Consider the following 13,393-nt stretch of genomic DNA (forward strand, 5'->3'; position numbering starts at 1 on the left):
GCTAAAATCAGTGTAGAAAATAAACCACAAATGCACTATGATCAATAAGAAATAACTCCACCCAAATACGGAAGTTTGTTAGGTTTCACTTAAAATGTTATTAGGGGTCCCGCTAATTTAGCCCCATACGTTTTCAAAAGAATACAGTATTCCTAGAGTAAAACAACACTGTGATGAATATTTTGCGCTTTTTATATATATACACATATATATGTAGTTTTTATATATATATATGTGTGTGTATATATATATATATATAAAGCACAAAATATTCATCACAGTGTTGTTTTACTCTAGGAATACTGTATTCTTTTGAAAACGTATGGGGCTAAATTAGCGGGACCCCTAATAACATTTTAAGTGAAACCAAAACTTTTGCCCAGTTTTGTGAACCATCCCAGTATGTCTGGAGCTGACTCTAGGTAGAGGGATCCAGAATAGCTACTAAGACTGTGTTTTCCAGCATCCTCAACAAGTCCAGATGATGGAATTTGTCAGCCATCAGCTGTTCTGCAAACAGTTCTTAGCATCTTTGTTCACAGCACATTTCATCATAAAGTGGCCCTGAATCATTGTGGCAGTTGCTTATAGCTAAGACTACAGTTCTCTGACCTCACACTTGATTTTGATTCTGTAAGAAATGATTTAATGCCTCTTTTATTATTTTTTAAAATACACTAAATGCTACTGAACAGACAAAGAGGTGGGTAGTAACTAGAGCCATTTACTCAAGGATGAATGAATTTGTACTTTCTTGACTATTTATTTATTTATTTGAAGTAATGATGTGTTATTATGTATTAACATTGTATGTTTGAACATCCCCAGTCAAATGACATGTTTTGTTGATTTCTACAGAGAACACACTTAAATATGGCGTTTTTCTACTAATTTTAGTCATTTTTGCACGGGCCACATTTTTGGGTTTTTCATTTCCCCAATATGTTAAATTCAGCAAATAAACAGTAATTGTGCATTAAATTGTGTTCTATGTAGAGGATGTGACAACTTTTTTTCACTTAGAAAACCAGCAAAACATGCAGTTTTGCCAAGGATTCACAAAGAATCAGCTTTTTTACTCCATTGAATGTTAATCACTAATCTTTAGTTACTTATTTCTTTTTTTAGTTTTAATTTCTTTTTTTTTGAAGTTATAGTGTCTGTACTGCTTTGCGATTAGTCACATTTATCACAAAGAGAAGAAAAGAATCTCACAGGCCTGTTTCTCATCTGATAAATGCTGAATGTATTAAGTTTCACTGCCCACCTCTGCTGTACACGGCACAGTAGTGAAATACAGGTAGTAAAAACAATATACTTTTTTTCAATTTTGTTTGAAAAATAGCGTGAAAAATTTATTTTGGCCGAACATCAAGCGTGCACACTATTGAATATTACTGTAATCGATATTTCATTACTATAATGATGATCTGTTATCACAGAAACTCTGCAGTTGATTTGCTACCTTTAGATCAGTCTCTCTCTCTCTCTCTCTCTCTCTCTCTCTCAGACGCGGCAGCTGGTGACTGTATGTGACTGTAAGCTGCTGGCGTCCGCTGTGCAGGCCCTGAACGCAGCCCGGCCTGAGTACATCGCCTCCAAGAACTCGCCGTCAGCCGATTCGGAGCACGTGGTGCTGCGGAATGACCAGGACACTCTGCTGGCCAAGTGGAGCGGCCGCAACAGTCGCTCATCACTACATGTTGACTGGCACGAAGAGGAGTGGGTAAGACCACCACTGGGGGATTCGATACATTACTTCAGCTAAACGGTTGTAGGCAAATGTTTGGACACCCCTGGTCTACATATTTTGTCGATTTCCAAGGAGAAAATAAGTGCACAATTTCATTTTTATAAAAAAAAATAAATAAATAAAAAGTAAAAAATAAAATATGAAATGTGCCAAAACTTTCTCACAGGCCACATTTAATGTCCCTCCTCCCCCTCAAAATTGCTTGAATTCAGCAAATACACAGTAATGGTGCATTAAAATGTGCAGACGTGTGTCTCACAACACACACTAATACACCACCACCACATCAGTGTTACTGCAGTGCTGAGAATGACTTTTGAGCAAAAAATCTTCATTCCGTCAGACATGTAGTTTCAGCGTCACTCCAAAAGTGTTTTGCTGCGTCTCGCGGCGACAGTCGCTTATTTCCGGTACCGCCGTCTGTTTTCGTACATGCACAGACTGAGAAATACGAAAGAAATCAGAGTAAGAGTTTACATGCACTGAGAAATCTGATTACTGAGCTAAAATCCAGCCTCTTTATCAGATTTCTTAATCGGATTTCTAGATCGGAGTATGGGCTTTACATGACCATTTGAATAATCGGGTAACTGCAGAAATCTGATTATGATCGGATTATTGAGTGCATGTAAATGTGTGCACTGATTGATCCAATGCAGTCGTCACAGAGTGAAGAGAATTGCTGTCTTTGACTCTTGAAGCTCAAAACTCATCCAGTGTTGCGACTCTTTGTTGTTTACTGTTACTGCTAGATTCGTGTGTCAGTTGATGTGACGTGAAATGTTATGCGATGGAAGATACGGGTATTCGACCAGGGTATTGATACGTCTGGGTTCAGGTTTGTAACTGAAACGGTGATGTGCTGTACTGTACTTCCTAGTGGGAAAAACGTCATCAGAAATAACCTATAAACTATCCTTAAAATGCATCTTTAGCAGAGGTAAATAACACGAACCAGAGTGACACGAGTTACGAGATAAATCTGCTGAAGCTTAATACTGGCTGATTTTATCAGCTGACCGACTAAACTGAAGAAGAAGAGTTAAAACATCTTCCTCAGTCTTGCTCTCTGTCTGTTTGCCAGGAGAAGGTGTGGGTGAATGTGGATAAGAGTCTGGAGTGCATCATTCAGCGGGTGGACAAGCTCCTGCAGAGAGAGCGGCTCCGCAGCAGCAGCACGGAGGACATGTTCCAGAATGACCAGCAGGGCGGCGCCCCTAAGAAAGGTAACCAGAAGAACGGAGCAGCGTTCTGGATCAATCCCTGCATGGACGAGTGTCCCACTCCCACCTCACCAGACCAGCCTTCGTCCTCACCACCATCATCATCCTCTTCACCATCATCGTCATCAACCTCACTGCCTGCTCTGAACACTGCATGTCACCCTAATGCAGAAACACAACCCTGTACGTCCCTCACTTACCCCCCCCCTCTCTGTCTCTCTCTCTTTTACTTTCATTCTTACATTCTTTCTCTTTCTTTCTGTATAAATATATAAACATGAATAAATATTCCTAAGTAGATATATTTCTTTCTTGTTTCTTTCTTTCTCTCTTTTTCCTCTCTAGCTTGCTTTTTTTTTTTTGTTTAATTCTTTCTTTCTTTTTGTCTTTCTGTGATTTTCCATATATCGGTCCTCTCTTTCTCTTGTGTGTCTTTTTGTCTTCCTTTCTTTCTTTCTTTCGTTTATCCTTTCTCGTCCTTTCTCTCTCTTTCTCCTTCTTGCGTTTTCCTTTCTCTCTTTCTACATCAGTCCCATCTCTCAGTCTCTTTCTTTCAGTTTCTCTTTATTTCTCCTTCTCTCTTTCTCTTTCTATATGTCTTGCCTTTCTGCATCTTTGTTCCTTTCTCACTCTCCCTATTTCTGTATCTCTTTTTTGTTTCTTTGTCTTCTTCCTCTCTTTAGTTCTTTCTTTCTTTCTTTTTCTTTCTCATATATTTCTTTCTTTCATTTTCTTATTTCTTTTTTACTATTTCTATTTATTTATGTATGTATATATATATATATATATATATATATATATATATATATATATATATGTGTGTATATATATATATATAAATCAGTCCTCTCTCTCTTTATGTTGCCCTTTTTCCTTCTTTAATGTTTTCATTCTTTCTTTCTTTCTTTCTTTCTTTCTTTCTTTTTCTTATGTACTCTTTCTTTCATTTTATGCTCTTTTTCCTTCCTTTATTTTTTCTTTTTTATGTGTTTCTTTCTTCCTCACTTTATTAATCACTCTCTCTTTTAACTCTCTCTATATATCAGTCCTCTGTCTTTCTTTGTTTCTCTCCTGTCTCTTTCCTTCTTTTCTCTTTATTGGTCTCTTTCTTTTTCATTCTTTCTCTCTCTCTCTCTCTCTGTCTCTCTCTGTCTCTCTCTCTCCGTCTCTCTCTCTCTCTCGCTTTCTCTCTCTCTCTCTCTCTCTCTCTCTCTCTGTCTCTCTCTCTGTCTCTGTCTCTCTCTCTCTCTCTCTCTCTCTCTCTCTCTCTCTCTCTCTCTCTCTCTCTCTGTGGGAGTGTTATGGCAGTCTCTGCTGGAGTCTCACTGAACTCCACTATTAATTTTTAAAGCCTCGGGTTTTGTTATGATGCTGCTAAGCTACACACACACGCACTCATGCACACTCTGTTTGATTCTCCTTCGCTGTCTCTCTGTCTCTCTGCCTCTCTGCCTCTCTGCCTCGTACCCTCTCTTACCTGCTCATCAAGCAGGGCGCATGCTGCCATAGCAACAGGCTTCTGCATAAGTTTGTCATTAGTTATTTTTACTCTGGCTTATTTTTACATTTTGTCTCTCATCACTCGTTCTGCCGTCTCTCCAGCCCCACATCGTCCTGCACGCACGTGACGTTGTTGCTGTCAGTGAGTGTAAAGTTCACGACTTCCAGTTCGGCTGTTTTGTGTGTCTGTGTGTCTCTGTGTACGACACACGGAGACGATGCCAGATGGTTTAACTGACTGGGTTGTGTTACTGGTGTTATATAGAATAATCCAGATTGTGTTTTGTTGCTGTATCATCTCTGCTCCTCTGGATTGTCTTGTCTTTCGTTTCAGCATATGTACCCACTGTGATCATGTGACCGGCCGCTGACTCTGATTGGCTGGCTGGCTGGCACATTCTCAGGGCACCTCTCTGTGCTCCTGCTTGTGTGTTTTAACCTGTGCCAGAGAGAAGGCTGGCACGACAGATACATTGCTGATGAAATACTGAATTTTGAATACTAAAAAACAAAATTATAACCAATTTAACCTTCTATGTAATCCTTTTATTTACTATCAGCAAACTGTTTAGCACTGATCGTTTCTGAGCTGCTTGTATTGATCATTTGCTTTGGCTGTCATTTTGTGAATGATGCTCAGTTAGAGTTCCTTTTGCATTTGATCCAGAAGCAGCTTGGTCAGCCTACTTTTCCGTAGCGTCAATATTAGATGCAAAATAGTTTGTCTTACTCGTATCATGTTGCTCTAAACCATTATGGCCATATGCCTGTTTGTCTGTGTGAGCTTGGCCAAGCCAGGCTGTGTGTGCTGGTCCTGCTTCCTAACTGTGCATGTTGCACCTCCACCCCTCTAGATGGCAGTAGCAGCAGAGAGGAGAGTTACCCAGGTAAGAGCCTCCCCCCCAGCCCCTTTTGCTAATGCGCTTATGCTAAATGTCTACCCAAAAAGGTCAAGTCATTATCTCATCTTTTATATGTTCTTTGTCTGGTCTGTTTTTCTTTGTTTTTCTCTTGAAGTTGTAGAACATAAGTCAGTAGGTTAGATGGATGATTCGACTGAACTGGTTCAAAGTCAGAGTTCAATGCACATTTTAGACTTTTAACTGACTTGAACTTTGTACTAAAATCCTTTTGTTTTGAGTGATCTTATACCTTAATTATGTTTGTATTATTAAACCAAATGATTGAAACAGTCCATTTTGTCACGAACAAAACAATCATAACACTACCAAACCTTGACCAAATGTTTCGAAGGTGACAATTATAGATAATTTTGAGCCAAATTCAAAAACGCTGGCCAGTGCATGACTAGCAAACACAGCTATGAACCGTTGTACACACATAAAATCATTAATTTATTTATTAAAACACAAAAAATTACTTGATTCCAGAAAATATGTTTCTGTAGTGACAGTTCCTAAAGTTACACACCGATTTTCAGACTTTGGGACACATTTACTTCAAAATAATGGGATCTAACTGCTCGCCATGTGGCCATGAGGGACAGGGATGCAGTCTGACTTTCTGCTCTAAAATCCTGGGGCGTGGCTAAAATAAGGCCCCACCTACAGACTAAAACCCTGTGTTTCAGTAGTGACGTGAAAACATGGTACAGCATTTTCTGAATAAAGTTTTTTTTTATTTAAAAATTAAACTCATGATGCATCTAAATCTTTCAGCTTCACTTAAAAAAAAAAAACTGAAAAAAGACAAAAAATTCAGAAGTTGAAATGTGGGGTTCAGGGTTTGGGACGTTGAATACTGAATACTTCACTGTTTTTATATAGGTGTTTACTGTGGCACCGCAGTTTGAAGGTGGTAAATGGTGGAATAATCCATTTAGGATTATTACTTCATGTTAGTTCTTTTCCGTCTTACCAGGATTTCTTTCCCTTTTGGATTTCTTTCTTGCTCACATTCTCATTCGGGTACTCTCGCTTCTGCTTCAGCTCCTGCAGCAGCCTCTGTTTCCACATGGCCACCACAGGAACCGCTGAGAGGACGATATCTTCGTTCTCCTTTATCAACTCTTATGATCTTTTCATGTTCCAGCTCCTCCAGCTTCTGCTGAATCAGGCCATGTATCTCTCCAGCATGTACTTGTTTTTGAACGAAGCTCGTTTGACCCCTCGATTGCCTTCTTCACCTTTCTCTATTCTGCGTTTGGCTTCTTTTCTACCTGCTGCATCACTTCATCCTTCTCCTACAGCTGATCTTTCAGCTGCTGATTAGCGTCTTCCAGCTTCCAGATAAACTTCGTCAGCTAAACAGATGCTAGAATTAGCCAGAAACGAACAAACGACAGTTCAGCAAACAGGAAGCTGTGAAATGCTTTACAGACTCACTGAAACAAAGAAACATTCAAGTTAATCTGGCCAGTATTGAAAAAGCTAAGTGGAACCTGATGTGAATCGTTTTTATGACTTTTATGACAGTTTTATGACTCTTTTGTTTAATGACAGTGATTCTGAAACATTACGTTCAGCATAATTGAACCACAGGCATTTTTGAAATATATTTGGTTGTAGTTTTTCTTTCAGGGGTATAAAAATGTAGGTTTGTCCAATAAAAAACAAACTTTGCGGCGCTGTTCATAACACAAAAGGATGCTATTGTTTTTGTCGGAAGGAATTATTAAGATTAAAGCATATTTGATTTTAATATTGAGGACTTTTCTGCTCTTCCTTTTTAGTTATTTTACAGAAGTGTTATATAAAAGCAGTTGAACACTCAAGGTTGTGTGTTATCACCACATTATTAGTGATAACACACTTCCTCTTGTGTTCTGTTGCTAAACTGAGCTATGGCGCGGTTGACATTCTACTAAAATGACCTGTGTGTGTGTGTGTGTGTGTGTGTGTGTGTGTGTGTATGTGTCAGGTGAGTGGAGTGAGGCTCTGTATCCACTGCTGACAACGCTAACGGAGTGTGTGGCGATGATGAGCGATAAGGCCAAGAAGTCGATGGTGTTTCTGCTGATGCAGGACCGAGCGCCCACCATCGCCATGGACCTCAGTCTGCAGTACCGCCGAGACGTGGTCTTCTGCCAGACAGTGAGGAAACACATGCACAAATCCAGATGACTAATAATAATAATAATAATAATAATAATAAAAATAATAATAATACAGCGAAAGTTCTGCAAAAAATCCACAAATGTTCTTGATTTGTTTTGTTTGCTGTTTGCTGTTTGCTTCTTTAGTGGAGCTGCGAGGCTGATGTATCTAACAAGCAGGGCTGTAAAATACTTGGTGATTGTACTTTGTACAAGTATTATTTTGGAAGATTTGTAATTTACTTGAGTATCATTGAAATCAAAGTTCTTGTGCATTTGAATGTCTTGTTTTTATTTAACCAAATTCATATCTGTGTAAAATGAAAGTACCCACAGGTCTTTGTTTGAGGGAAGGAACACCGCTTTAGTCTCTGCACCATGCACGCACAATTGCATCACACACCACCAACAAAGAAAACTTTTAATATATTTATTAAAATATTTGCTTTTTACTTTTATATTCTTTTCAATGTCTTTCAAATACTTTCAGAGTAAGTACATTATTGGCTCCACACTTCCACTTTGAATTCATTTCGACGATTTTGACCTTTTTTCATCTAAGTACAATTTCTCTGTACTTTTTCTACTCCTGCTAACAGGTAATGGAAGCTCATGTATTCCAGTAGAAGCTTATCTGGTTTCAGGCACTGAATGACGTACTGTTATTTTTAAAAATGGACTAAAATGCGCGTAAAATCCAGGCATCCAGACGGCTGCTATTACTGCTGTTAGCTCTGTGACATACTGTTTTACCTGTATGCCATAGTGTCGAATCACATAGCAAGTTTATTTGAGACTACGTAAAAACGTACACTGCAATAAGTATAACTTGGCAGGTGAAAGGATCTTTTACCTTTTGAGGAGTGTATTTTATTCTTATTTCTCATTTTCAGATTGCTGTAAGTTTGTTCTTAGATCATTGAAATTAGTTTTAGACATTTTTTACTAGTTTGAAGCAATTTTATTAGGTGGGTATCTCACTGTATTGGCAGGTAATGTTACTTATTTTAAGAAATATGCTAGAAACAACCAAAATTATCTGCTGATATAGTGAGATAGTGTCACAAAATTAAATTAAATAAGTAAAATAGTTAAATAATCATAGAATACACTAGCAGCAATCTGAAAATGTGAAAAAGTACAAATGTTCACTATATATATATATATATATATATATATGTATATAGTTTGAGATGTGATGATTTAGGCTTGCAGTTTGCACAATGCTACTCATTACTTATAAGCTACATTAGCCTCATAGCTCCACTGCAAGATGAAAGAAGCAAAGTTTGGGCACCAAACATGTCTTGGTTAACAACTGGAGTAAGTTTTGAAATGGTGTGCTTTTTTCCCACTGTTGCAAACAGCAATACACAGTCAAGTCAAATTATTATGACCACTTCATGTCCACAAGCTGGTGCTGGCAGCGTTATGGTCTGGGAAATGTTTTCGTGGCTTTCTCTGGGCCCACTCATCCATGTGGAAGGCACTCTCAGCCGATTTGGGTACGAATCCATCCTTGCAGATCACAAACACCCATACATGCTGATTGTCTTCCCTGGGGCGGATCTTCCAGCAAGACGATGCGACACGTCACACGGCTAGAAATGTCCGACTTTGGTTGGAAGAGCATGACCAAGACTTCCAGGTTCTACCCTGGAGCCCTAATTCCCCAGACTTGAACCCAATTAAGCAGCTGTGGGACCACCTCGATCATCGTGTTCACTCTGTGGATCCTTCCCCACAACCTCCAGCAGCTGTGGGATGCACTGCATTCAGCATGTCTGTGATAACCTACCAGGACCTTATTGGGTCACTCTGGACATTAGCTGGTGGTCATAATAATGTGACTCGACTGTGTAATAGTAGTTAGAGTAATAACAATAATCATGATATTATGTATTTCCTGCTCTCTCTCTCTCTCTCTCTCTCTCTCTCTCTCTCTCTCTCTCTCTCTCTCTCTCTCTCTAGCTGACTGCTCTTATTTGTGGCTTTATTATTAAACTGAGGAACTGTCTCCGTGACGACGGCTTCCTGAGGCAACTATACACCATTGGACTGCTTGCTCAGTTTGAGAGTCTGCTGAGTACCTATGGTAAACACACATATGTTGAAGACATGAAGACTCTGTGTGTGTGTATGTATATATATATATATATATATACACACACACACATATATACACACCCACTAAATGGTTTTCAGATTCTCATACAAAATGTAACAGAAGACAGGCAGGAAACACAGTAGTTTTTATTATTGAAAGACAAAAGTTGTGTATGTACTAATGTGAAAGAGTAATTGTCCCCTAAACTAAATAACGCACACACACACGTAGAAGTGAGGGCAGGACATGTGTGGGCAAATATACTTATACAGTGCTGTGGAAAAGCATTTGCATATTTGTCACACTTCATTGTTTCAGATCTTCAAGCAAAATGTAAATCCAACACCACCTGGTCTTCTGTGGAAAAAGTCATTTTCCCCTTATTTACTCAATCAGCCAGTTACCTTAGTAAACTTAGTTCAACAGACACACTCAGCCCTAAACATCTGAATCTAAACATCATTTAAATAGAACCATTCCAGCACACTATGGAAGTAATTCCAGAAGAGATAAGAAGGAAGGTTACTGCAGTATATCAGTCTGGAAAGAGTTACAGAGCTCTGGGACTCCACAGTGGGAACTATTATCTCCAAATGGAGAACACTTGGAGCAGTGATGAAACCTCCCAGAAGGGGCTGACCTCCCCAAAATTCCTCCATTAGGAGTGACCACCCTGTTTTATTTAAAGAACGGGGATCTATCACAGTCTGATCTTCACAACAATCTTATTACAATCTTTTTAAAATTTTAATTAATGTTGTTAACTTTTCCAAATAATTTTAATTTAAAAATGTGTTAATGCTGTTGAAGTAGAGGCATTTTGGAGCCAAAAGACTCTGTTCTTTTTGGTGAACTGAGACTATTGATCTGACTTGCTGGAAAGAGGCAGAATGCAAATCACTACAGTGCACTATGTGGCTGAGTCTGATATTTTCTGTTTCTGTTATGCAAAAGAGATTTCATAAAGGTAAAAGACGTCAGTCTTAAAGCAGCAGATCCTAAATAAACCATGAAACCTGACAGCTGTGCAGGTCATTTATTTAGCAGGAAATTAATGCTTCTTGTAAAATTTACAATAAGATAGATTAACTTTCTCTTCATGCCCTGTAAATAATGCAGTATTAGGTCAGAGACGTGCATCATTGGAAAAAAATGAGCATCTTTGTATTCACGTATAATCAGTACGCATAATACAGCTGTAGGCTACTCGAGTCAGCTCAGGATTTGCAATTTTGTACCTTGATTGTGTTTGATTTCTGTGTGTGCAGGAGAAGAGCTGGCTATGCTGGAGGACATGAGCGTGGGGATAATGGACTTGAGGAACGTGACGTTTAAAGTGACTCAGGCCATCTCTACCTCCTCGCCGGACATGCTGCCCGTCATCACCGGAAACCGGGACGGCTTTAACGTTCGCATCCCTTTACCTGGGAGCATGTTCGATGCGTTGCCACGGGAGATCCAGAACGGCATGCTGTTGCGCGTGCAACCCGTCCTCTTCAATGTTGGCATCAATGAACAGCAGACTCTTGCGGAGAAGTGAGTTCGCTAATACAATAACACACCTCTCAGAAATACAGTTCTTATACAGTCTAAGCCAGAATAACAACATATGTTGTTGCTGTAGTAAAACTTGGAAAAAAACTCAGTATTAGTAAATCATTTGATGTCTAAAGTAAGTCATTCAGTGTTTTCTGATGTGAAGTGGTTCATTGTAGAGAAAGGAATCCAGGAGGAAAGATGTCTACAACACAAATATAGCCATCTAAATTATGGCCAGTGACCTACAGGTATCTTCTGAGTTGTATATGTAATGTCGGCAACGGTAAAATAGTGGCAAATAGTGCCTTACAACACCGTACATGTATCCCTCCACCATGAACAGATTTTAGGCCAAAGCTTTAAAGTTTTAGGCCAAAATCTTTTCTCAAAATGAAAATAAAGCAATGCGTAAGGCATCAGGCAGCATTTCCATAACTATTTCATGCAATAACTTTCTGTAAGGGAGCTTTTAGATACATTAAATGCTTAAGACATCTGGTTCCTATCGCCACTGCTGTGAAAAATTCATAGAGCATTTCGCATTAAACCACTTTGAATGACATCAATTGTGCAGAAATTTAGAAGAAAATGGTGGAATACCCCTTTAATGTGTGCTTATGTAAGGCTGGCTTTACGCAGTGACACTATGGTGCTACTTTAGTTGCTTGAAACCCACTATAAACCTAAATTGCACTTGAGTTCCATAATGTAAAGTGTCCTGCAACTCATCCGAGACTTAGCCACAACAGCTGCAAGCATCTCTGCTTTGTGAGTGAAGAAAGTTTTATAAAACAATCAAATTGATGATAACGCATCACATGATCATGTCGACCGACATCATTTCAAACGATTGATTTGACATTAATAGATAAGAAAACAGAACAGATGGTTTATTGGGCGATTGAAGAGGAAATCTGATTAACTTTGTGAGGTTCAGTTTCGAAAACGCGTTTCTCGAATCTTAACATTTCTGTAAACAGCTGCATTAACTAGCCAACTAACAAGAACAGCTGTTTACACACCTGTTATCATAAGTTATGTGGCTAGATTAATTTTCTCATCTCTTGACGGAGCGTAATTTTACACTAACATCACTACGTATAACTTGTGCAGTCCGCCTACTCTGCCTCTCTGCCTGACGCTGCCTGATCGAGAATGACACGATTTCTTCCCACATTTTAAAATGACCTCAGATCTGAGATCTCAGTCTTAGTCACATAAATTTCGTCTGTATTGTTTCTCATGTTAATAAGCACTGAAACTTTGTAGTACTCATATTAGACAGCAGTGACAACTGGAAAAAAATATATGAAGTTGATAAAAATGCTGCAAATACATAAATAACACCTTACAGATGATATTATAGCGAGAATGATACAGTATTGAAAATAAGCTATTGTGGAGGAACTGAATGTGTTGCTTGCAACTTTGTTTTTTTAGTTGCATTGTGTAGCTGTCAAGTTGCATGGAAATTATGAAACATGCAACTCACATGCATCTAGTTGCATAAGAGTTTCAAGTTTATTTGTCATTTGCACAACATATCAGGGCATTCATGCATGGAAATGCCTGTGGTGAGGCTCAGATAATCACTCTACAGAAAGTAAACAAAGTAAAACTAAAAATACAACTGAAGTATATTAAATATACACAAATATATACACAAAATATAAAGACAGGAGGGACCTATGTAAGGGGGGAAAGTTCTCTCTGCCATGTACTATATTTATTATATATGTATTCACCGTGCCAGCCTTACGTTTTATTTCAAGTCATTTTGGGCCTATTTTTTCAAATAGTTAAGTGAGTTGTAACAATTAAATATGACAGCAATGAATGCAGAAACATGCTGTATTATGTTTGGACATCTGTGTTTACTTTGCATCGAATCAGTGATGCACAGAAATGCAGAAAAGCACAAATACTATGAGCTGACAAAAAGTATATCTTACCTGTGTGCAGGTTTGGAGACACGTCTCTTCAGGAGCTCATTAACATTGAGAGTCTGGCTCGTCTGAATTCATACTATGAGCAGTTCAAGGAGGTTTTACCAGAGGACTGTGAGTCAGCACTCTCTCTCTCTCTCTCTCTCTCTCTCTCTCTCGCTCTCTCTCTCTCTCTCTCTCTCTCGCTCTCTCTCTCTCTCTCTCTCTCTCTCTCGCTTTCTCTCTCTCTCTCTCTCGCTCTCTCTCTCTCTCTCTCTCTCTCTCTCGCTT

General features: G+C 38.8%; 1 protein-coding gene across 1 annotated transcript in view; it reads left to right on the top strand.

The window, feature by feature from the left end:
* The window catches only part of inpp4ab (inositol polyphosphate-4-phosphatase type I Ab), a 92,209-nt gene that overhangs the window by 60,063 nt on the left and 18,753 nt on the right, over positions 1-13,393 (top strand). Inside the window, 7 exon segments of the mRNA XM_036569822.1 lie at positions 1,511-1,726; positions 2,838-3,159; positions 5,331-5,363; positions 7,357-7,529; positions 9,503-9,626; positions 10,907-11,174; positions 13,140-13,237. Of these exon segments, the coding sequence (XP_036425715.1) occupies positions 1,511-1,726; positions 2,838-3,159; positions 5,331-5,363; positions 7,357-7,529; positions 9,503-9,626; positions 10,907-11,174; positions 13,140-13,237 (1,234 nt within the window).

Source organism: Colossoma macropomum, unplaced genomic scaffold, assembly GCF_904425465.1.
Source record: "Colossoma macropomum unplaced genomic scaffold, Colossoma_macropomum, whole genome shotgun sequence".
NCBI classification, from domain to species: Eukaryota; Metazoa; Chordata; class Actinopteri; order Characiformes; family Serrasalmidae; genus Colossoma; species Colossoma macropomum.